The sequence below is a fragment of the Mustela putorius genome, unplaced genomic scaffold, assembly GCF_011764305.1.
Source record: "Mustela putorius furo isolate JIRA1106 unplaced genomic scaffold, ASM1176430v1.1 tig00000145_pilon_pilon_pilon, whole genome shotgun sequence".
Classification (NCBI taxonomy): domain Eukaryota; kingdom Metazoa; phylum Chordata; class Mammalia; order Carnivora; family Mustelidae; genus Mustela; species Mustela putorius.
In genome coordinates, this window is record NW_025421294.1 from 40,732,237 (window position 1) to 40,757,164 (window position 24,928).

General features: G+C 36.7%; 1 protein-coding gene across 4 annotated transcripts; it reads left to right on the plus strand.

The window, feature by feature from the left end:
- The first annotated feature begins 342 nt into the window (after positions 1 to 342).
- On the plus strand, positions 343 to 19,846 carry PANK3 (pantothenate kinase 3). 4 transcript variants are annotated; one of them, XM_004737645.2, is made up of 7 exons: positions 343 to 475; positions 9,643 to 9,995; positions 12,494 to 12,747; positions 14,738 to 14,914; positions 15,617 to 15,740; positions 17,433 to 17,558; positions 18,502 to 19,846. In XM_004737645.2, exons 1-7 carry the CDS (start codon positions 448 to 450, stop codon positions 18,550 to 18,552), a joined length of 1,113 nt encoding a protein of 370 aa, XP_004737702.1. In that variant the 5' UTR covers positions 343 to 447; the 3' UTR covers positions 18,553 to 19,846. The 4 variants fall into 4 exon arrangements, with proteins under 4 accessions (XP_004737702.1, XP_044931594.1, XP_044931595.1 ...); XM_045075659.1 differs by lacking the exon at positions 9,643 to 9,995 and having other exon boundaries at positions 345 to 475; XM_045075660.1 differs by lacking the exons at positions 9,643 to 9,995; positions 12,494 to 12,747 and having other exon boundaries at positions 353 to 475.
- Positions 19,847 to 24,928: the final 5,082 nt, after the last annotated feature.

Consider the following 24,928-nt stretch of genomic DNA (forward strand, 5'->3'; position numbering starts at 1 on the left):
ACAGTTGCAGCCAAAGACCAAGGCGTCAGGACCCGGAGAACTACAATCCCCAGCAGCCCGCGAAGAGCGGAGGGGGGGGGGAGCTTGTGTCACGTGGGCTCTCGGCCTGGGCGGGCTATTTCTTAGTGCGGCGGCGGCGGCGGCGGCGGCGGCGGCTCGGGGGACCGGGGCCTTTTGTTTGGAGCGGCTGCGGGGGGGCCCCGGAGCGGCGAAGCCGGCGGCCTTCCCCAGCTCGCTCGGTCCCGGCACACCCTCTCCGGGGGTGGGGAGGCCGCCCCTGGGCCGGGCCTCGCCTCAGGCGCCGCCGCCCCGCCCTAGGCCCGCCCCGCCCGGCCTGAGGGGAGGAACCGGCTGGGCCTTCCCGCGCGGCCCAGGCAGCTCCAGAGTCGCCGGCGCTACCTGCGTGCTCCGGGCCCGAACCTGCCCCTGGTTCCTTCCGCAGACGCCATGAAGATCAAGGATGCCAAGAAACCCTGTAAGATGAGGGCTTGGGGCCGCCGGGTTGGGAGAGCACTTTGGGCCCCGTGTGGAAGCGCCTTAACGGAGCGACCTCGTTCCCGGCCTGTCGCTGGTCGCCGGCGCCCTGCACGGGATGGGGGCGCAAGGACCATTTCAGCCTCGGGATGGAGCCTTCGTCTCCATCCTCCTGTGCGCGCGTGACGAACGCCTGCCGCCCCCTGGCCCTTTCCTCCCACTTCCTCCTCGAGATCTGGGACGCGCTTGGGGGGAATTTTTGATTCGGTTTGCCTTTGCCAGGCAAGGCTAGAGCTACCAGTCCACTCCCCCAGCTTCCTCTGAAGTCGGGTTGAAAACGGGTGTCATTTGCGTGGGGGCATTTGCCACCTTTTTCTTTTTTCTTTCACTAATTGTTGTGCTTCCCGCTTGTGTCCTTGAAATACCGGTGTGTTCCTGGGAGTTGTCACTGCTGTTAAAATTAGAATCTTTTTCAAACGCGTCTGTAACCTACCAGTGGGTAATTGCCTTGGCCTGTTTTTTGTTTAGAATAACAACTAGGTCGTGTTTGCTTAAAAGAAGAGACAAACAAAAAAGATAAAAATCACGGGTATTCCCGCCACTCAGAGCTCACCACTATTAATACTTTGTTAGATGTTCTTATTAGAGGTTTTTCTACGACTGTTTTTGTACGTGCTTTTTAATAAAACATTCTTCACGTGTTTTAAAAGAGATCAGCTTTCCTTTCCTTTTTATTAGGAGCCTTTTAAAAACCTTTTACTCCTGTGAATAGCTTATTTAACCACTCATCGTGATTTTCATACTTAGTAAGTGTATTCTCCCAGAGGAACCAGGAATGTGGGGAACCATGCTTATCTTACGATTGTATTGGTATTTAACAGTTTTTAATGTCTTCATGTGATCTTAGAGTTCTAAGAAATCTATAAAAAGGGAGCATTGACACCTTCCCTTCTGGCCCTTGAGCGTTCTTGAAACCAACTCACCAGAAAGGCAACATACCAAAGCACTTTGAAAACGACTAATTGTTATTTAAATGTGAGATAATTCGGTCTTAATTTTACAGTTGAGGGAGTTGAATTTATTTAGCCTCAGAGTAACTTTTTTCCAAGGCTGTACCAACCAACTCTGTGCTAATGAGGTTCCCTCATACTCCAGTGTTTTTTCTGCACCCAAAGGGATTGGTCAGTCCAAATACTTAGAGAAGAAAACCTTTCTGATTTGGGGGGGGTTTATCTGCCTGCTGAAAAAAAATTTTTTTTAATTTTTAAAATATCCTGTGGTAACTAGAGTTCTTGTTCAAGGAGCCTATAAAATAGTGATGTGAAGGTTTAAATAAATAGCAGTACTGTAAAACCACTTATAATTGTTTTATATTTGCTGAATTACTAATCTTGAACAGATGCAGGCATGTAAAACACTTGGACATCTTCCCTTAACACATACATTTTCCCTGCTTGTCTTAGAACTTCCATTTAGGAGGCGCCTGGGTGGCTCAGTGGGTTAAAGCCTCTGCCTTCAGCCCAGGTCATGATCCCAGGGTCCTGAGATCGAGCCCCGCATCGGCCTCTCTGCCTGCCTCTCTGCCTACTTGTGTTCTCTGTCAAATAAATAAAATCTTTAAAAAAAAAAAAAAAAAAGAACTTACATTTAGTAAAGTAAGTTTAACTATGACAAGCTCATATGCAGACTCTTATTGACGGTATTTTCTTTTTTTTCCATGACAGTAATATGATTTGTTAGATTTGGTCACACTTGTAATCAGATATGGATGCCACCTCTGTAAAAGGTGTTTCCGCAAAGATATAAAGTTTTATTAAATAAACTTTACGTTGAGAAAAGAGTGCCTTTTTAAAAAAAATTTTTTTTTTTTTTTAAGGATTTGTGTATTTGAGACAGTGCACAAGTGGGGGAAGAGGGAGAAGCAGATTTCCCTGCTGCAGAGCTGGGAGCCTGATGCAGGGTTCCATCCCAGGACCTTGAGATCATGACCTGGGCTGAAGGTAGATGCTTGATCAACTGAGCTGCTCAGGTGCCCCAAGAACACCTTTCTTTTTTTTTAAGTTACTTGCTATTACATTATGAGGCTATTAATGATGAAAGAGTCATGTTGAAACACTAGTCAGTTAATAGAATTTAGAAGTCTAAAGTAACATTTCCTGTTATGTGTAAAAGATGATACTACTGCTTCATTAGTTCTTTATATGAAAAGTAAAGAACATCTTGTTTTTGTGAGGGAAGTTATTTCCATTGTAAATAATAAACATACGTAACTGGAGAGTGTTATTTCTAATATTTTTAGGAATATTAACACTCAGATTACCTAAAAATATATTTGTGTTGTTTTTGAGTAGTTGGGTAGGTTTGTGGGGTTGTTTCGTGATTATAAATTTAGTGAGCACTTCAATATGTGTAAGGCTTTATCTTTACATGCATTTGCATTACATGCAAAGCAAGTAGCTTTGGCTTCACACTTTCTTACCTTCCCCTGAGTGTTAGAACATTGTTTTTAGATACATCACTAAGATATTAGGAGGTTATAAATCAAATGCACGTATTTAATCAGAAAATAAGAAAAGGAAGTAGTTTCATCTGCTGGACTGTATAATAAAAGTAAAAGGTTAGCATTGGAAGTACATGTTAATTCAACTCCAAGGGAAGGATGAAGTCAAACATTAACCTAGTAAAAAATTTTTCCTTGTGAAAGTATGGAAACCTGAAAAATGGCAGTGTTTGTTTGCTTTACCTTTACTTAAATATTTCACAGTGCTTAAATATTAGATACTAAAAAGCCAAACAATTATGGGTTCCTTTGTACCTCAGCTGATGGGATGTCTTAAGGAATGTTCAACCTTTGTTTTGCTTACCTTTCTGGCATGGAGCCTAATTAACACGATGATACTAAAAGACACATTTTTTAATTTGATAAGATGAAGGTTTTTGAGTCTCTGCTTTGCTAACCCAGGCTGTTACCTAAAGCTTTTGTCAAGAGCAGAGAGAATTATATGGCATATGTGCCTTTGCTTCTGTATAATCTGATTGGCCTGTTTGTACATTGAATCATTACTTAAGAATCTTTACTTCCATGAGCACCTAGGTGGCTCATTTGTTTAAACATCTGACTCTTGATCTCAGGGTTGTGAGTTCAAGCCCCATGTTGGGCTCCATGCTGGGTGTGGAGCATACTTTAAAAAAAAAAAAAGAATTGTCCCTTCCAGTTGATAATGAAGTACAGTTGAATGTGATAGTTCCTAGTATTCCCTTGGATGTACCTAATTTACCAAAGGAAAAAGAAATATTTACCTAACACTCTTCTAAGGAATTATGATACTGAAGGTGTGAAGATGGTTATTTTCTTAGTCTATTTCAAAACACCAGCATTTTTAGTTGGAATGATTATCGGGAAGAGCAAAATTAATGGCAATGGAATTTACCTGTGCGCATGCCCATTTTAGAATTTTGTTTCTTAAAATAATCTACTAATGTTTTAAACATTTTCATCATTTGGCCCCTCTTTCTGCTAAAGAATTAAATCTGGCATAGGATCCCTTTGGGCTGAAATCTTCATGGAGCCAGTAGCAGTTAAACAGTTCTTTAATGTTTCTCCCCCACCCCTTCACATCTAGCAGGACACCAAACTCTTACAAGATATTTTGTTAGAAATCAACAGTTTGCCCTGTGGCAAGGTATCTTCTGCTAGATATCAAGGGGATTGGACTTGGCAGGTTTCTTCACACCCAGTCTACCTGGTAAGAAAGATAAAATTCTTGGTAGCGCATTATGCTTATGGTAGTTCTGGATGTTTTGTTACCGATGGGGAGCTGACAGCTCTGTTAGGTTCAGCTGGGAAACAGAATAGGAGTTGTTACTTTTTTTTGAAGCCAAATAGATTCTAGAAAAGTCTGGAGAAGGCAGTGCATATTTCCCATCATCAAAAGTACTCATTTGTATTGATGAAGTGTGTATTTTACTTTTTAAATGTGTGTTTTGGTTCATTATTTTCACCTTGGCAGTAGAGAGTTTTATTATCAAAGAATAAAAAATGTTGACGTTATATGCAGTAAGTAGCCTGCTTATGTGCTGGTGACCGACCTTTAACCTGTCTCGGCTAGAAGCAACAAAACTATAGGTATAGATGCTTGCCTGATTTTTTAGGAAACTTGGTATTTTTCTTAACCTCATGATCTATTAGTGGACCTGTGGTTGTACTTAATAACCTTATAGTTCCCTCATATTTAGAATTGTAAATAAAGTTTGACTCCACGTCCTTTCCCCTTCCTGTTTTGGTGACAAAATATTTTTTTTTTTAATGTACTAGAAAATGTAAAGATCAGTAATCAGACCACTTACTAAATGATAGAAGTAGATCATAATTAAGAATTTGTGTTTTCTGTGAGACACACCTTACTGGTTCAGTCAGTAGAGCATGGGACTCTTGAACTCAGGGTGTGAGTTCAAGCCCCATGGTGGGTATACAGAGTGCCTAAAAATAAAATTAAAAATTTAATTTTTCCTTTTTTTCAAGTTCCAAAGAGGCTTTAGTATATACAGAGTGGGGAGAGGGGCCAGTCCTTCTTGGCTGCTTCTTACCCCTGGCTGCCAGGACATTGCTCATTTCCTCTCTTTTCCTCTTGGCACAGATATATGTCACCACCCTTTTCTTGATGAACTTGGGGGCGCACTTATCCTTGGAGACCTTGTGCATTCTGCTCATCTGGGGTGACATGGCATACGTGGGATCATCTGAGACCACACAAACTTGGTGTGCTTGGTGAGGCGCCCATGGCTGTGCCTCAGTTTGCTCGAGCCATGGCTTTTCCTCCTCCATGGCTTCCATGGGAGAGGGTCCCCATACTTTTTTAATGTGATTTTTTTTTTCTCCCCCTCTGGCTTAAAGAAATGAATTCCAGAACTCTGCTGAGTTAAATGTCTCACTGTGCCAAAGGTGGCTGTTAACCAACTTTTTTCTTTGGAGTCACTGGCAAGGCTGACTTCTTTCAATCCCTACCTTCCTGATTTTAAGAAGAAAATTGTCATAATTGAAATTTACTAAGAAATAGAAAGCACATGTCATGTTCTAGTTTGCACATGATTACTGAGAAATTCGACTACAATATAGCATCTTTAGTTACCCTTCCCTTAAGAACAGACGGCACTAAAAGAACAAATGTGTGTCATATGCTAGATGTGAGATGAGTTTGGGCTTTTTGCATTCTTAATTTTAAAAACTGACCTCTGTAGTCAATAACTGTTAAAAAAATCATACAGCTTTTCCAATTTAATTTGCAGTTTTTTTCATAGAACCTTCTGTTCCTGTAGTCCAGTCTACAAAAGTGGGTCACACAAAGATTTCAAGTTGAATGGGAATACTGTTTTATGAGTTCATGGTGGTTGTTGGTGGTCATTTTTATTTATTTATTTTTATTTTATTTTATTTTAGAGAGAGAGAGAAAATCATCACTCAGACTCCTCACTAAGCGCAGAACCCAATGCTGGGCTCAGTCACAACCTTGAGATCATGATCTGAGCTGAAACCAAGAGTCAGTTAACTGACTGAACCACCCAGGCTGGTGGTTGTTATTCTTTGAGTGTTACATGTCATAACATATCTTAGAGTATTCTTCAGTAATTAATGTAACTTAAAAGAAACGAGGGATTTGATATACTGTAGTAATAAAACATAGCTTTGTTTACAAATTTAAAAACTTTCTGTGTGGAGTTTTCTTTTTCAGATAGGACAAGCTTGGTTGTTTCATGCAAATATATCAACAAAAGGCTCCCCCCCCCTTTTTTTTATTATTATTTTAAGATACTATGTATTTGTTAGAGAGAGAGAGAGCACATGCCCAAGCACAGGGAGCGCAGGCAAAGCAGGCAAAGGAGAAGCAGGCTCCCTGCTGAGCAAGAAGCCTGGTGCAGGATGTGATCCCAGGAGTCTGGCTAGGATCATGACCTGAGAGCCAAAGGCAGATGCTTAACCAACTGAGCCACCCAGGCATCCCTCAACAAAAGCCTTTTAAAAGAAGTAGTGGAAGGTTTTGTTTCTTTTTCCTTATCAATTTAACTATAATTATATCTAAGCAGTAGTTTTCTCTGAGAAAGAACTAGTTAATACTTTTGAGTACCCTAGATCTCACAAACAGGATTTCATTCAGTGAGCCTTTCTCTTGCCTACTCCACAGTTAGGTATTAGAATTGGCCCTTGACCTTTGGACTCAAAAACCTTGGTGCTCCTGCATAGCTTTAGAAAAGTAGAAAATTTATTACTCTCCAGTATTTAATCTGTAAACTTCAGATAATCTTCCTAGTCTGTAAGGTCCTTTTGAAAATTAATTTATGTTTTCATGTAAGAATTAAAAGTTCTTGGGGTGCCTTGGTGGCTCAGTGGGTTAAGCCTCTGCCTTCAGCTCAGGTCATGATCCCAGGGTCCTGGGATGGAGCCCCGCATCAGGCTCTCTGCTCAGCGGGGAGCCTGCTTCCCCATCCCTCTCTGCCTGCCTCTCTGCCTCTCTGTCAAATAAATAAATAAAATCTTAAAAAAAAAAAAAAAGAATTAAAAGGTCTTATCATAAATGTTAAGTAAGGTTCTTTTGAAACTTAATTTATGTTTTCGTGTAAGAATTAAAAGTTACTCGCCTGGGTGGCTCAGTGGGTTAAGCCTCTGCCTTTGGCTCAGGTCATGATCTCAGGGTCCTGGGATAGAGCCCTGTATCGGGCTCTCTGCTCAGCGGGGAGCCTGCTTCCTCCTCCTCTCTCTGCCTGCCTCTCTGCCTACTTGTGATCTCTGTCTGTCAAATAAATAAAATCTTTAAAAAAAAAAAAAGTTCTTCACATAAACGTTAATTGGGTTTTTTTCTTTCAAGAACAGCAGTTTTGGGCGCCTGGGTGGCTCAGTGGGTTAAGCCACTGCCTTCGGCTCAGGTTATGATCTCAGGGTCCTGGGATCGAGTCCCGCATCGGGCTCTCTGCTCAGCGGGGAGCCTGCTTCCTTCTCTCTCTCTCTCTGCCTGCCTCTCAGTGTACTTGTGATTTCTCTCTGTCAAATAAACAAATAAAATCTTAAAAAAAAAAAAAAAAAGAACAGCAGTTTTCACATATTTATAAACCTGGGAGCAGACAGGGACTTATGACTGAAAATAAAAATATCATGAACTTTGAACCTGGTAATATTTGCAGCATTATAGTTTGCTCTGAAGTAATATTTTTATTTGTATATTTTGACACCTGACAAAAACATAGAAAGGAAAACTATAAAACTTAGAATAGTTTTTAAAGTATTTTTAATTTTGGAAAATAAAGGTTTTTGGCTTAATAAATCTTACCTTGTAGAAATTCTTCTATCCCAAAATGCACTTTATGTGGAACAGTGATTTGCACACCTGTCCCCATGAAATCTAGAATCAAACATCAACAAATAAGAGAAATCGGGCTCCTGGGTGGCTCAGTGTCTGCCTTTGGCTCAGGACATGGTATCAGGGTCCTGGTATGGAGCCCCATGTCAGGCTCTGTGCTCAGCAAGGTGTCTGCTTTTCCCTCTCCCTCTTCCCTTCTCCACTCTTCCCCCCCCTTTTCTTTTTCAAATAAATAAAATCTTAAAAATAATTTCAGTTATACCAGTAGCATTCCTATGTTTTATCTAATGTCCACTGAAAAGTGTCCTAATTATGATTGGGAAAACTCTGGAGGTATCTCTGATTTATTGGATCAGTAGAGGTACTCCATATTGTTTTTTCTTTCAACGGGTTGTTCAAGCAAACAGTTGCTGTAAATTTCACCTCTATAACTGTTAGTATTGCTGCTTGCTACTAGGGATTTAAAAATTAAGAAAATTTAGTCTGTTTCTTTAATATTTTACTTGCTTATAAAAATCTATAGGTGACACAAAAATGTTATGCCTGTTTCGGATCTTATTGCCCCTCAGATTATAGTCTTAAGTCATTTTTTTTTTAAGAAGTTTCTTTTTTTTTTTTTTTAAGAAGTTAATTTTTTAATACTCTTTAGTGTAGATCTGGAAACCCAATCTGGAAATTGGGTTTCAAATACAAATACAAGTGATCTTTAAAAAAAAAAAAAAGACGAGTGAACTATTTCTCCAAGAGAAGATAACGAGAACTACTCCTTCCTCATTACATAAATTCTGAAATAGAGAAATATATAGAATCTTTTCTTGTTGAATTGTATGAACCTGGTTTCTAATAGTCACATATTTCAAATAAAATATTAATATTTAAGAAACAGATTTTGGAGGGAACTAGTTTTCCTTGACAACTTAGACATAACTGTTAAATACATTTTGTTCTGAAGTATTCTGTAGTGTGTCTATCTTTTTTTTTTATTATTTATTTGACAGAGATCACAACTAGAGAGGGAGGCAGAGAGACAGAGGAGGAAGCAGGTCCCCCCCCCCCCCCCGCTGAGCAGAGAGCCTGATACCGGGGCTTGATTCTAGAGGCTTTAACCCACTGAGCCACCCACGCACCTGTAATGTGTATATCTTAAGTATTAAATTATTCTTGAGTCTCTATCATTTTGTTTAAGATCCCAGAGAATAGAAACAGACCTTAAAAAACTAGTTTAAGAAAATTTAATTTAATGGCTTTTCCAAAGTTCCGTAAGTACAGTTAGTGAAAAAGCACCAGGTTCCAAACCTAAATGATATAACTGCCTGCCCAAATGTGCCTAAGTAGACATATCTTCAACATTAACAGCTAATTTTATTAACTAGGTGTACCAAAGAAATATAATGTGTAATGAGCAAAGACTAAGATTTCTTTTTAAGGAGGTACTTTTTCCCTTGGGTTGCTTGAAGTAATTATAGGCCAATTTTATTACATTAAAATCTTATTAGAAACATTACCAAGCCATAGGTGATGACCTATTTATTAAAACAAAATTGGTCCAAATTTTTCTTGCTCCCTTGGGGCATATGGTAAGTATTTAATAAATGAAAAGGAATACCTACCTGACCAGGGAAAAGGTCCTGGGCCTTTGTTACAGGTTTTTAGAAAACATATAAAATAATACTTTGAAGGGGAAAAGTTTGAGTTCCATATAGAAGAAGCATCTAACCCCTGACTGCATAATTCAGGATATATGATGTTTGTGGATAATTAACTAGCTCCTAATTTGCAATTCTAGAGTTGATATATATGTATGTTTTTTTATCCACAGCTTTCCCATGGTTTGGCATGGACATTGGGGGGACTCTAGTAAAGCTCTCATACTTTGAACCTATTGATATCACAGCAGAGGAAGAGCAAGAAGAAGTTGAGAGCTTAAAAAGTATCCGGAAATATTTGACTTCTAATGTAGCATATGGATCCACTGGTATTCGGGATGTACATCTTGAACTGAAGGATTTAACACTTTTTGGGCGAAGAGGGAACTTGCACTTTATCAGATTTCCAACCCACGACCTGCCTACTTTTATTCAAATGGGAAGAGATAAAAACTTCTCAACATTACACACGGTGCTATGTGCTACAGGAGGTGGTGCTTATAAGTTTGAAGAAGATTTTCGCACAGTAGGTATCTTACTCAAAACCCAAAATTGATACCCATTCTCTCTCTCTCATTTTTTTTTTTTAAAGATTTCTTTATTTGAGAGAGAGTGTGTGGCGGGAGGGGTGGGGATGAGAAGCCAAGGGAGAGGGACTAGCAGACTCTGCACTGAGCAGGGAGCCCATCGTGGGGCTCGCTCTCACAACCTTGAGATCAAGGCCTGAGCCAAAACCAAGAGTTGGACTCTGAACCCACTTAGCCACCCAGGCACCCCCTCTTTAATTTTTAAAATACAAGGCTGTTTATATCTAGCATGCTTCCTAGATTAGTTCCCCATGCTGGATATGGAGGAAGTATGTATTCATGACCAGCTTTTCACTTGCAGCCCTTAATTACTACCTTTATAGGCTGAATAGAAATTGTCCAGATTTGGGCTTATTGTCCATAATATTTGGTAAAACCTGCTAAGTTTAGGGACTACTATAAAGCTACAGTAAAAGGGTCAATGTCAGTGAATTTGGTGGTATACAAAGCCAAATATAAGTGATGTTTGAATTATTTTTACTATTATTGCATTGTCCTGTGTTTGCATTGCTTTTATGTATTATCCATATAGTACTTTCTCCCAGGGCCATCTCTTTCCCTGCCCACCGCCCCACCAAAAAAATAAATAAATCTGCTGAAGCCAGTGTCTTTTGATTAAGTAGACATTGAGAGTCCCCATTACCCCTTTTTTCTGGTTTTATCCACCAGCCTTACCATGTTCCTATCTCAAAGGGGGTCATTTGGATATGGCAAGAGGACTATGTAAACACTGATCTACTGGGGTTTGTCAAGTTTCTAGTCCTTTCCATTAGAATAAAGATTAGAATGTTGGCATTTGGGGCTACTAAAATTTGTTTTCTTTGAAAATATGCATGTAAACCATTTAATTTCTTAGTTTTGTTAATAGAACATAAGTGATTTATATGGCTCACATAAGTGAGACCCTTAAATTATGGGATAGTTTAAAAGTCTAAATTTGTATTCAGCTTGTTAAGTAATTTTAACATAAATTTCGTAAATTTGAGACTAGTTTGCTTGAACATGTGATATTTAGTGTTTGCCAGAATTCTTACCAGAAGTGGCATCTTAGAAGCCAGCTTTTACCTGCCCATTGAAGTATCAATATTTTCTTTTTTTTTTTTTTCTTTTTTTCTTTTTAAGGGGTGTGTGTGTGTGTGTGCGTGTGTTTTAATGTATTAGAGCATGAACGGGAAGGAGCAGAGGGAGAGGCAGACTCCATGCTGAGCAGGAGCCCATACACAGGGCTCAGTCCCATCCTGAGCTGAAGGCCAACACTTAACTGACTAAGCCACCCAAGTGCCCCAGTAGTATCAGTATTATCTAGTGATGAAGTTCTGTAATAACTGTTAATAACTCAATCATTTATTAAGCTAATACTTGAGCACTTAGCATGTGTCTGGTATTAGGCTAGACACAGAACTCAGCTGGGAATAAGACACAGTCTTAGCTTTGAAAGAGTGCAATACCTAGACCGCACAGAACAGTGGGTTACAAGTAAAGGTACAGTGTGTTATAATTAATAGTATTGCTATGAAAAGCAGGGTCATGGGAACACCAGAGTAGTATTACCTAACAAGTTGTGGAGAACAAAAGTTTCCCAGAGGAAGTGATCTCTAAGCTGAGATCTTTTTTACAAATAGTTTATAATACATTCTTTACTAACCTGAAATGACTTTAATAATTTCAAACTAGTTACCCAAACTATAATATAGAGACAGGAAATGAAGGTATTTAGAAAATGGGTAGATTCTCTGGTATGATCACATGAGAGGGCATAATAAGATAGTTAGATGCTGGCCCTTAAACATAAATTCACCATGAATTCTAAACCCACAAATGCTGGTAGATTCATACGGTATGTTTTAGGAGAATCTTGTACCATAAATGGTGTTGCTGTTTGTGACATAACATTTGGGAAAATTCCAAGCAGTAAAAACGTCTGTTACTTTCTCAGTTTAAATGGTGGTTGCATTCCTAGCAAATTTAGCATATATATATTAAAGCCAGGTGAAGAATACTTTGTGCTTCCATAGGCTCGGATAATTACAAACAAATTTCCTTGCTGCTGCCTTAAAAAATGTCTGTCAGAATGCTCAAAGATTAGGCAAGAATGGGATAATTTGTTGTTTTTGCACAGCTGCCCTACCCATTGCAGGTATCTGGCATCCCAAGTCCTTCCCACTGTATGTTAGTTTGGTCCTGTTCTCCTCTCCATCTTTGTGAAAACTGAAATATCCCTAAAAATTCCCAGAATGTATCCAGAGGTAATACCACCATCACTGAGAATCTCTGGACTAAGAGATTCTGACATGAAACAAAACAAGTGAAAATGTATGGGTCATAGATGATTTTGAAGTTTTATAAAGTACATGAAAATTATACAGTGCATTTGAGTCAGATATTTTGAATACTGTCCCTTGTTCACTTTATAAAACTTCTATGGTGTTTTTTATAGATTGGAAACCTCCACCTGCACAAACTGGATGAACTTGACTGCCTTGTAAAGGGCTTGCTGTATATAGATTCTGTCAGTTTCAATGGACAAGCAGAGTGCTATTATTTTGCTAATGCCTCAGAACCTGAGCGATGCCAAAAGATGCCTTTTAACCTGGATGATCCCTATCCACTGCTGATAGTGAACATTGGTTCAGGAGTCAGTATTTTAGCAGTCCATTCCAAAGACAACTATAAACGAGTAACCGGGACAAGGTAGTGACCTTTCTGTTCTTATTGCAGCATTCATGTTGTTTTATACACAGAAGTTGTGAAATCATCTTAATGCTAGCCTCTAAGGTACATTTGTGCAGTAGTAGAAAATGTAGATATGTAAGTATAAGTTAGAGTGTTACAAATAATATGCTTTATAAAGTATGTATATAAAGACTCAAACTAAAATAATTAAATATTTATATTTGCTTAACATCAGTTGGCATCAAAATTTCCATAATTGTAAGAGGGAATTTTTATCTGGAATGATTCCAATGACTTTCTCTTTTCCAAAGCATTCATTCCTCTCCTTGTTTTTTCCTGTCATATAGATCTGTTTAAGCCTGAAGTTTGCCACTGGTCAGCTTACATGCTGGTTAGATTAGATTCACATTTAAGTGGGCAACATTGTAATAATTCTTTTTTTCTTTAAGATTTATTTTATTTATTTGAGAGAGTGGGGGGTGGGAGTAGAGGGAGAGAGAGAATCTCAAGCTGACTTCCATCTGAGCAGGGAGCCCCATGCAGGGCTCAGTCTCATTACCCTGCGATCATTACCTGAGCTGAAATCAACAATCAGATGCTCAACCAAGTGAAATAATTCTTACAAGATCAATTTAACATAAGCTCATTATGGGATAACATGGATCTTTTAAATATCCCTTAAGATTTTCTATAATGCCTGAAATATTATTGTGAAATGAAGTTTTATAATTGTTTTTATGATTCTGATACATGTACTTGATCAGCTTTTAAGGATAGAAACGGGGGCTACTGGGTTGGCTCAGTCGTTAAGCCTCTAACTTTGGCTCAGGTCATGATCCCAGGATCCTGGGATTGAGCCCTGCATTGGGCTCCCTGCCCAGCGGGAAGCCTGCTTCTCCATCTCCCACTCATCTTGCTTGTTTCCCTCTCTTGCTGTGTTTCTCTCTGTCAAATAAAATAAAATCTTTTAGAAAGACGGGGGTGAAACTCCTCTAATTGTTTGAGGAAGAAAGATTTGGGGGTTTATGAAAAAAACTCATTTCTGTTTTAAAGTAGTACTTTATTAAAGTGATACTTAAATTTTTTTGTTTTAAGTAAATTCTAACCCATGTTGGGTCCAAGACTCAAGACCCTGATATCAAGAGTCATGTGCTCTACCAACTCAGCTGGTCAGGCACCAAAAGGCACTTAAATTTAATTAGTATTTTATCTCTCTGGTGGCTAAAAATCTACCTTTACTGTAACTCTGAGCCAAAGAATTAAAGGGAAATATTGCCTATTTCAATCAATTCTAAAAGAAATTCAGTCCATTAACTAAATTCTAGCAGTGATCAGGGATATATGGAATCTGTTAGAAATTTAGGAGAGACTGGGGAGCAAAGGTTTTTATTTTAGGGATTAGAGGGGCATGATTTCATTTTAATCAGCATATCCAAAAGAATAATAGAAACAAGTAAATTTTTGTCATCAACATATTGACCAACCTAACATAAGTTTTCTCACCATGCTCATTTCTGGGTTATTTCAAATGCTAATGTGTCACATTGAATTGATTTCAGCTATGTCAGACCAAGTAAGTAGGCCTTTCACTAAATCCTTTCCTTGGAAACCATTTATTCTTTGGAGTTAAAAGTTTTCTCCTTTTAATTCATATGGTACTAATTTTTAACACTTACTGCTTTTTCCCCCCACCTGTAAAAGCAGTTTTTACATGTTTTTAGCAGTTACTAAGTTTAAGGAATTGGGTAATGATATTAGAAGTTAATCTCTGCCTTTTTGTTGCTATCACCAACTGATCCCCCCCCCCCCAACCCAGCCCTTGCTTTTTTATTCTTCCATCTGACAAGTTTGGTTTGGCATTTTTCTTATCTTCATTATGTTGATATTTCAGCGCTTGACATTAGCAGTGGTTATTAATTATATGGATATTCAACCTCTTTACTCTGGAGGAAGAATACAATGTGTAAATGTAACTTACTTAGTGTTCTTTTCTTTTTTTTTTTTAAAGCCTTGGAGGGGGTACCTTTCTGGGTTTATGCTGTTTGTTGACTGGCTGTGAAAGTTTTGAAGAGGCTCTTGAAATGGCATCCAAAGGTGACAGCACCCAAGCTGACAAGCTGGTCCGTGACATTTACGGAGGAGATTATGAAAGATTCGGTCTGCCAGGTTGGGCTGTAGCATCTAGGTAAGTTTAGTATTTATATTATAATTAAAGTTGTTTATTTAGTTTTTAGAAGGCAACATATTAGGAAGTTGTTGGGGGCTTACTCTTACCCACATTAGGTTCCAAGTTTTGAACATTCATGTAGTTTAAAAATAAGATCCACATTAAGGGGGCACCTGGGTGGCTCAGCTGGTTCAGCTTCTACCTTCAGCTCAGATCATGATCTCAGGGTCTTGGGATTGAGTTCTGCATTCTGCAGCTCCCCAGCAAGTCTGCTTCTCCCTCTACGTCTGATCTCTCTCGCTTTTGCTCGCTCTCAATAAGTAAAATCTTCAAAAAAGAAAAAGAAAAAGAAAAAAATACGTACATTAAGAAGTCAGTAGACAATATATCCTAGTCTCTCTGCCAGCTTCCCTCTCTACCTCCCTCCTTTTCTGTCTGTCTGTCTCTCTCCCTCCTCCCCGCCCTCCCCCTTCTCTTCCTTTACCTCTCACCCTCCTACCCTTCCTCCTTACTGACAGCCTCTTGGTATTTTATTGTGTGAATTTATCCGAGTTTGAGGGTGCTTTCCAGTATTGTGCTATGTGTAGTTAAGTGGGTCAGTCAGTAACCTTGTTATATACCTTATTTTGTACTTGTGTAAATTTATCTGTAGGATAAATTCCAAAAATATATGAAATGTTGCTTATAATCAACAGAATTTTGTTTTTCATTTCTCTGCAGTTTTGGGAATATGATTTATAAGGAGAAGCGAGAATCTGTCAGTAAAGAAGATCTAGCAAGAGCTACTTTAGTTACTATCACGAATAACATTGGTTCTGTGGCACGAATGTGTGCTGTTAATGAGGTAAAAAAAAGTAACTTTTCGAAAAATGTGGATTGGAGCTTCCTGTACATGCAGCAGGGCTTCTTTGTGTTCCTTAAGGAGGCCTATAGAATTGAGATCTCTTTTAAATCCCAAAGCTCATTAGCTGTATATGCCATGTGCACCTAATTGTTATGTTACTTTTAAAGAAAGTAGCAGATAATTCAAATTGGAAATAGAAAAAAGAAATACTTACATTTTCAAATTTATCTAGAAACTTTTTCAAAAATATACAACCTAAATTTCTTGAAGATAGAAAAGAAAAATCTTTCCAAACAGGATGGTTCTGAAGTAACTAATTATTGAAAAGGGTGTTTTTTGCTGTTAATGTTAAATTTGATTGGTGAAGTGCTTAGAAGTTTTCTTATTGCCTTTGGCTTCTTTACAGTGCTGCCTTGTTGCATATGGATCAAGCAGCATTGTACAGGGCTATGAAGGCATTGAGACTTGTTCTTCACCTGAACTTTGAATGATGTATACTTAACGAAAAGCATGTACTCCTATATTTACTTTCATTGTTGGGTTATTTTTATTTGAAGGAGATTATATATATAATTCTGCCTTCAGGGGTGCCTGGGTGGCTCAGTGGGTTAAGCCGCTGCCTTCTGCTCAGGTCATGATCTCCGAGTCCTGGGATCGAGTCCCGCATTGCTGAGCAGAGAGCCTGCTTCCCTCTCTCTCTCTCTGCCTGCCTCTCCATCTACTTGTGATTTCTCTCTGTCAAATAAATAAATAAAATCTTTAAAAAAAAAAAAAAAAAGAAAGAAAAAGAATTCTGCCTTCATGTAATAGATGTATTTACCTATTTAATTTTTGTAAATATCAGATACTTAAAATGAATTGGGAATTTTGCGTTTTGAGGAAACCCTTCATTTGTTCCTTCATTTATTCATGAAGTATTTTATAGAGTACCATATGCCAGGCATTGTTCTAGGCACTTGGGATACATTGGTGAAAAAAAAACAAAGGTCTGTGACTTTATGCAACTTTATCCATTCTAGTGATATAATAAATTTTTAGTGTGTATTTGGTGATAAATGCTATTTTTTTAAAAAGAAAATCATTAAATAAGATGGGAGAATAGACCAGCAGAAACAAACTGCTGAGTAATTTGATTGTTGAAGGAAGGCTTTATTGAAAACGTAACCCTTGGATAAATACTGAAAGGAGGTGAGATAATCAGCATGCAGATATTTGGGGAAAGAGAGGCTCCAGCAGAGAACATCTGTGAAAAGACCCAAATTAATTCTTTGGAATTATTCTATTTAAATCCAGGATTCTAAGTTTCTCAATAACAGTGTAGTAAGTTAGCTAAGGGAGCCATTAGCAGATGTTTTAACCCAAGTTTAGGGAATATTTCACTTTGGGGGGCTGACAATAATCTGGAACCTTTTTTCTTTGCCCTATAGATCTAGATTTTCACCAGCCACTTGACAATAATTAAGGGCCATAGTTTACAATAACCAAACACAGTATGCAAAAATATATGCTCAAAAGTTCAGTATATTATTGTGAGTAGAAAGATTGAAACACCAGTTCCTCCATATAAGATTTCCTTCAAGTTATCTACGGAACCAAATTAGTGAGTGGAATCTTAAAGTAGAGATTTTCTATATTATAAATTCTACTTGATAATTTTTATTTCAACTCATTTTCTTTGTTCTTTTCTTGTAGAAAATAAACCGAGTTGTCTTTGTTGGGAACTTTTTACGTGTCAATACTCTCTCAATGAAACTTTTGGCATATGCACTGGATTATTGGTCAAAAGGTCAACTGAAAGCATTGTTTCTAGAGCATGAGGTATGATAGGAAAATAATGCTTTGTGAATTTTAACAGCATGCAGCATACAGGTTTCATATGTTGCTTCTTAGTGTGTACTCATAAATATAAAACTATGATTTACCTAAATAGTATATTGAGTCTCTCATTTCAGTTTGAGTTGGGGGGATAGGGTTTACTGTAACCTGGTAGGCATCCCATTAACATGGAGTTTCCTACTTCCTCTGACCAAGAGAGAGTGATATTAGATCTTGTGAACTCTTTAGTTATTGGGGCTGCTTGTGTACTTAGTTAAATTGTATTCTTTTCTCTTTTTCTCCCCTGAGATAACAAATGTGTACAACACAAAAATAAATAGTTTAGCAGTGAAAATTCTCCTTAATCCCCCCACCACAACCTCACCCCCTACCTCCAGAGGGACCACTGTTAAAATTTTGGAGCTCATTCTTTAGGACTTTTTTCGTGTTCAATCATTACATCCAGTTATTCTGGTCTGAAATTGTCAGTTCATATAGTGGTTTGGATTAAGTCAATTTACCTTGAATTGTTTTGTTTCTGGTCAGATGGACATATTAATAATTCTGATAACACAGAGTCAGAGTATTCTCTTGTGTTTATGTTTCATTGTCACTGCTCTCTCTACGGTGTACTGCTGTGCAGGCTCCACATGCCGTGCTGGATGCCAGGAGAGTGGCAGGTGGAACAAAAAGAATTGTATTGAAGAAAGAGGAGAGGGGCTCAGAATTGTAGTAATGGCTCTCTGTAGAAGCTTTTCAGTGTCTGTAAGCCATACTTTAAAATTATGTATTTCATGTTTTTCAAATACTAGCTTACAACACAAATAGGTTTCTGAATAAGAATTCTTAAATAGATCATATATAAATATCTGTTCCTAATAGTTGTTTATATCATATGCTAATTTAAAAGCTGAACTGCATTAATAATTGTTTTAAAATTATGCAGGGATACTTTGGAGCAGTTGGTGCACTTCTTGGACTGCCAAATTTCAGCTAAAAGGCATCAGGTTATTCTCTACTGATAAATGTCATCCATGAGGAACTGAAAACCAGAGGCATCATTACTGCATTATTTGTCACTGGGAACCAAAGGATAACAGAGTAGCGCTATTCCTGTTAATTTTTAAATGTCAAGATGGTAAGCTGCCAGAAGTTGCCATATTAAAAGAAGGAGCTTGGTAACATATGAAGTATTTCTCATTGAAATGCTTTCCCTTCTGTATATATCCAGTATTAAATCCTTAAAATGCAATACAGCCTCTGATTATTGAGCTTCCTCTCAGAAGATTTTCCTATTTATTTTATGTAGCCAACTATTTCAGTACTGTATGCTCAAACACAAATTTTAAAGTCTCTGAAATGTTTAGCTCCTGAAGATAATTGGATCTGAATATTTGTTATAACTGTGTTCTTACGTGTCTTGGTTACTAGTAAATGGGCAGTAACATACCCTGTATCAAACTTACTGAAATGGCTATCAAAGATGATTGTTTTGATGTGATTGTAGAAATGGTAAGGCAGTATGAATTACGTATTATTGCAGTTTTCTTAAAATTTCTCCCACCAAAAAAGCATGTTAATGTGATCTTTTCCCAAAGTATAAGCTCTTTCAAATGCCATAATTTAATTGAAATACTATTGTTAAATATTAGCCTGAATTTTAAGATGAGTCCTAGAAAATCACATAATTGGTGATAATTGCACTTTCTGTATTTTATGTTAATCATTATATTTTTTAAATGTTTTGTAATTCTTAATTACAATTAATTTAATTACTAATTAATTATAATTAGAGATTAATTACTTATTTGAAAATCCATTTAATGAGGTCCCAGGACTATACTAATAGAATATGGTTTGTGTGCATTGATAGAGACCTGTGCTCTTTCCGTACCACATTATCTTGGGCCTGAACTTAGTCATTTCTCTTTAATTAGGTCTGAAACTTCAAATTCAAATTCATTATTTTGAATAGCAGCAAAAATCACACTTATTCTAAAGAGATCTCTTGGAAATCTGAAAGATGAGTTGTTTCGAAACTGTAGGGGTCTGAGGGCAGTATTGCAGAATTAGGAAAGGATCAGTGTTTTATACATTCTGGTAATAAAGGCAATATAGTTCCAGAATTTGTAAATCTTTTTGCCTTGGAATTTGTGCTCCATTTTGAAGTCATTTTTTATAAGGTTACTAATTTTTTTCAGATATTTACTTTGGCAGTAACTTTTTTGGAGGTCTAGTTCAGCAAAATTGTTCAAACCTGTTACTTAATTGGTTTAAGAAGTAGACTTGGGGGGCGCCTGGGTGGCTCAGTGGGTTAAGCCGCTGCCTTCGGCTCAGGTCATGATCTCAGGGTCCTGGGATCGAGTCCCACATCGGGCTCTCTGCTCAGCAGGGAGCCTGCTTCCCTCTCTCTCTCTGCCTGCCTCTCTGCCTACTTGTGATCTCTGTCTGTCAAATAAATAAATAAAATCTTTAAAAAAAAAAAAAAAAAAAAAAAAGAAGTAGACTTGGGAAAAATTCACCTCCTTAAATTACTAGTAAGTGTGGATATGCCTTGAAGAGCTTAAAAATTGTTTACAGGAAGAAAGAAGTATTAATATGTTTTTATGGAACATAATTTTGCTCCATAAAGAACAGTTTGCATAGAGGTGCTTGATAAAGACATTTCTCCTTATAGTTTTCAAGTTTCATGATCAGATGTTTAAAATTCTGTTTTATTTATCTAAAAGCATGAAGGTATGAATAATAGGAGTGAATATTCAGAGGGAAAAGCATGTAAGGTAATTTTTTAGAATTTAAAATATTTGGAACTTGGAATTCATGTCAGGTCAGTAAGTCACTTTGAAAACCTACAATGACTAAATGTTTGTTACTTTTATGTTTCCATTGTTATGGCTAGATATCTCTGTCACTACAAAAAGCCATGTGTTCAGTTTATTTTAAAATTTTGTGATTTGGACATTTGAACAAAACGCTTTTGTTTTTAAATGACAATTTCATGTTCATGGCAAACTGTATTAGCAGCCATAGCATGGGGCTATCTTTAAGAAAGAAACAGAATGGTCGGAGTCCATGTAAGTTAATTTGACAGTGCTTTGGTTAATTTGAGATGTAATTCATACTTTATGTCCTTTGAAACTGAAGTTACCTGTTAAAATGCATATACAGTGAACAACCATTTCACCACTTTTGTTCTTGGCTGTTCTCATGTATAGTCAAGAATTACTGGAATAATAAGTGTGAATACAGAGTTGTGATAAAGACTGCCAAGATTTTAGTTTTTTATTACAGTCTCACAAAATTTTTTATAAGCATACAGAGGTAAACAGATTTAGTTCTTAGCCCAATCAGCGTAATGCCTCAAAGTTCTATAACAGAAATAGACTACAGTTTAAGAACATGAAGTGTAAGCCATAAGTAATTTTACATTTTCTAGTAGGCATATTTAAAAAGTAAAAAGGAGGAGGTGAAAATCATTTTGATTATATATTTCTATTTAACCCAGTATATCTGGTATGTCACCATTTCAACATACAATCGCTATAAAAAGTTATTTAGGAGATACTGTATTTTTTTTTCAACTTTGTGTTTAAAACCAGTGTATATTTAAACAGGACACACCTCAGTTTAGGCTAACCACATTCCAAGTTCTCAAGAGCCATGTTTGGATAGTGGCTCCTGTACTAGACATTGCGGTCCAGAACTAGCTCTTAAAAATGAACACTATTGCATATCCATTAAAACTTTATGAATATTAAAAATAAAACTATGAATAAGGGCTTTTTAAAGAATTTTTGAGAGGTGATATGGGAAGTGTTATTTTTTATGAGAAAATATGGGAACTTTTTTTTTTTTTAATACAAAAGGAGATAAAGAAGTAGCTCATTTGGGCTAGTCTATTTTACACAGACTAGCTGTATTTCTGACCAATCCAAAAATGTCTTACTTTGGATCCTGCCATTTTATCATACTGTGTATCATTTTTCCAGTGATACTGATAAAGTTGCCCAGGACCCATCCTGACTGGCATCAGCAATCTCTAAAATGTCGGTTTTCTTCACTGAAGCAAATACGATGATTCCAGTGACTTAAATTCCCCCAACCTTATCTAATTGAACTTTGAGAAGACAATTTTAAAGGACTAAAAAGAGACCCTTTTAATTCTTGAATTCTGTACACAGAATCTTCTTTATAACTTTTGGATTTAATTTCCATTCTTTAGAAGTGGTAAAATACTTTCAGATACAAAGAGCACTCTCAGGTTGTCTTGGGCTTGATGAAGAACACAAGGTCTAGAACTTTGCACCACCAACACCCCCCTCCCAAAAAAAAATGTCTGCCTTTTAACTAGAGACATTTAGAGTTAATGGTGTTCAATTCTATACCCAGTTTCCCCAAAGGCATAATATTAGACTGGCTTGCCTGTCAACATGGGTATTCCTTTTTCAGCTACTCTGAATAGGTGGCCTCTTCATTTGGGTTAAGTCAGTGCCATTGCCAGTAATATACATGGCCATTGACAGTCTTTCAAGAGGTTCAGAGTCTGCCAAATTATTAGACTCTGTAAAGATTCTTGAGTTTTTTCCTTTGCATGCAAATGTGATTACTGTATTTTAGGTACTAGTTCCTGAAAGTCCCATTTCTGTAAGAAAAATGATGCAGCTAAAGGGAATGGTTTTCCTCTATATCCGATGGAACTTTTGCCTTGTAAGAGCAGTCTGTCACATCTTGCCTTTCTAAGGTTGCATTCTTTGCGGAAAGCTTAGGAAGGCAATAGTTCCAGATATCCTTTATAACCACTCTGCTTTCTATATGCAAAAAATGTTGTATTTTGTAGTGTATCTTTTTTTTCTGTTGAGCACTTTATGCTTTTTAGTCTATTGCATTTGAGAAAACATAGTTTAGAAATCCTTTCTTATTTAAAGCCATGTAAAAACTGTTTAAAGGATAATCAGAAATAAATGAGTGTGCTTTATTTAGCATTTAACTCACTGTTTTGTAGTATGTATAAGCAAAATACTAGAAATATATTCCCTTTTTGTAATACTCTTTGACCTTATTTAATTAAGATGATTTACCAGAAAATGTCATTGATGTCCTATTTTCCTAATAAGTTTATTAAATGTGGGTTTTATTCTAATACCGAAGGAATTCACCCAACTTTATGTCATCAGATAACCTCAGAAAATAATGTGCTTTATCTGTATTACTGCCTGTTTTCAATATTTAAGTTAGTAGTGGTCTTATAATTTTTACTGAGCCTAATAATCAAAGACCAAAAGACGTAATTTTTTTTTCTTCCTTTTAAGGTATTTTTAATAGTCCAATAAAAATGATGGTGGTATAAAAAGTAAATCACCCCAGCTTTTTGACCATATCTAAAATTCTGAGCAGTTTCCACTTCCAAAAAGACTTCTCAGAGAAGTCTCTATTGCTTGTGTATTCAGTGGATGTGGGATCATAACTTGGTATTATATTAGAAATAGTGCCAGCCACTGGTCTAAATTCTTTGAATGTTATTTTCTTTCATTGTAAAATGAGGGAAGTGATTTATTACAATGGGAAATGACTCCGTTATCATCAGGATCCTGAAAAAAGTTTCTCCATTCATGGCTGCATTTGGAAAGATTAAAATGTTCAGATATGTTATGTCCTGTTTTGGCGTTAATTTGATTTGTATATGTTGATAGAGGCACTAGATTCTGGATTCTCACCAAGCCAGTAGAATGGTATTAGTTATTCTCTCGTAATGCTATGTTCTTGCCTATGGTGGCCAAGTAGTTAAAGTAATATGAGGGGTTTTATATATATTATTAAAGAGTGTGTATGTGGGTGTGTCCACTTGAATCTGTGGAAGTATCTGGAATTTTTATTGTGTTAACTTTAAAATTATGTGGACATTATTACAGCTTTTCCATTGTACAAAAGGAAACATCCTGGTAGGTTCATGTATGTTTGAATAGTAGTTATATTTGGATTTTTAGTGGCCCTTTTCTTTAAGCTGTTCTTCTTTCTGGTCATTTTAAGTAGGAACAGATACGGAATAAACCCCTTCAGGAATTATTTACTGCTTTTGTCAAACACATTTTGTAAAGAAATTTATAAAACAATTCTAATTACCTTCAAGTGAATTGAAATATCATGTATTCTAGTCATTTACATCAAATACAAAGACCTGAAATACTTTTATCCTTAGAATTGAGGATAAAAAGACTGTATGTGGTTCTGACATTCCTAGCTTATTAAAATAAATGTACCAGTGAGTTGATACTGGGACTTCAAGTACTAAATAGTTGTGCTGAATGATGTGTTTGAGGGGAAATAAATTTTTTTTTTCCTTAAGAAAAAAAATCTAGAAGTCTTTATATTCTAGCTCTTTGGGTAAAGAGATTATTTTTCTTTTAAATTTTCAGTCATTTTGCTGCAGCTGCCACTAATTTTGTGTTTAAAAGAACTAATGAGGAATATATTTTTCAAAGGAGTAAATGAAGTTAAAATTCAAGGTTTTGAATTTATAAAATATGCAACTGAATTTCCATTCTAAGATATTGCTGACTTTTTTTTTTTGCTAATAACATCTTTCATTCATTACATGGCTTACAGTTTCAGTAGCTTTCAAAGAAAACATTTGAGCTTTTACATAATTTGTAAAGTATACATAAATAATGCAAATAGTTTAAGATTATTTTAGCTTTACGTTGTATATCTGAATCATGGACATCATACCTGGCACAGTTAGTAGTGATTGCAGATCAGCCATTTTTAAATTTACAATTTTTTTCTGAGATGCCCCTTTTAGTTTGCAAACTTTTGTTTAGAAACAAAAGGTAACTTTATACACCTAACATCAGTATCTTAGTTTCTTTGTCCCAAATACAATTAATGGAATTAGGATGTAAGTCCTGTTAAGACGGTTTTATTATTTTTTTTATACATTGTATGCTTTCCCTTTTTTTTTTGAAACTACATTGAGACTTCGACTTTTTAACTTGAAGTTGAATGGCATTTGTCTTAATCCTGCCCAGTTATTGACCAAATCATATCTAGATGTTTGTATGTTTTAATTTTATTTATACAGGCCATTTCAGTTTAAGTTGCCTTATTCTGTTGCATTGTTCTTGTCAAGTCTAAGCTTTGTCATGTTGGAATTCTTTGAACACTGAATCTGTGATGTAAAAATGTATGATGTGTTACAAATTTTATTCATAATAAACTAACTTATAGCCTATTGTAACCTATAAGACATTTCTTGTAAATTGTCTAGTTTATTTTTTCATTTATGTACATTTTCTTATGTAAATTTTTAAAATACTCGTTGTGGCCTGTTCTATAAACATTCCTGTGCTCTTCTCTTTAATGCTTATTTGCATGAA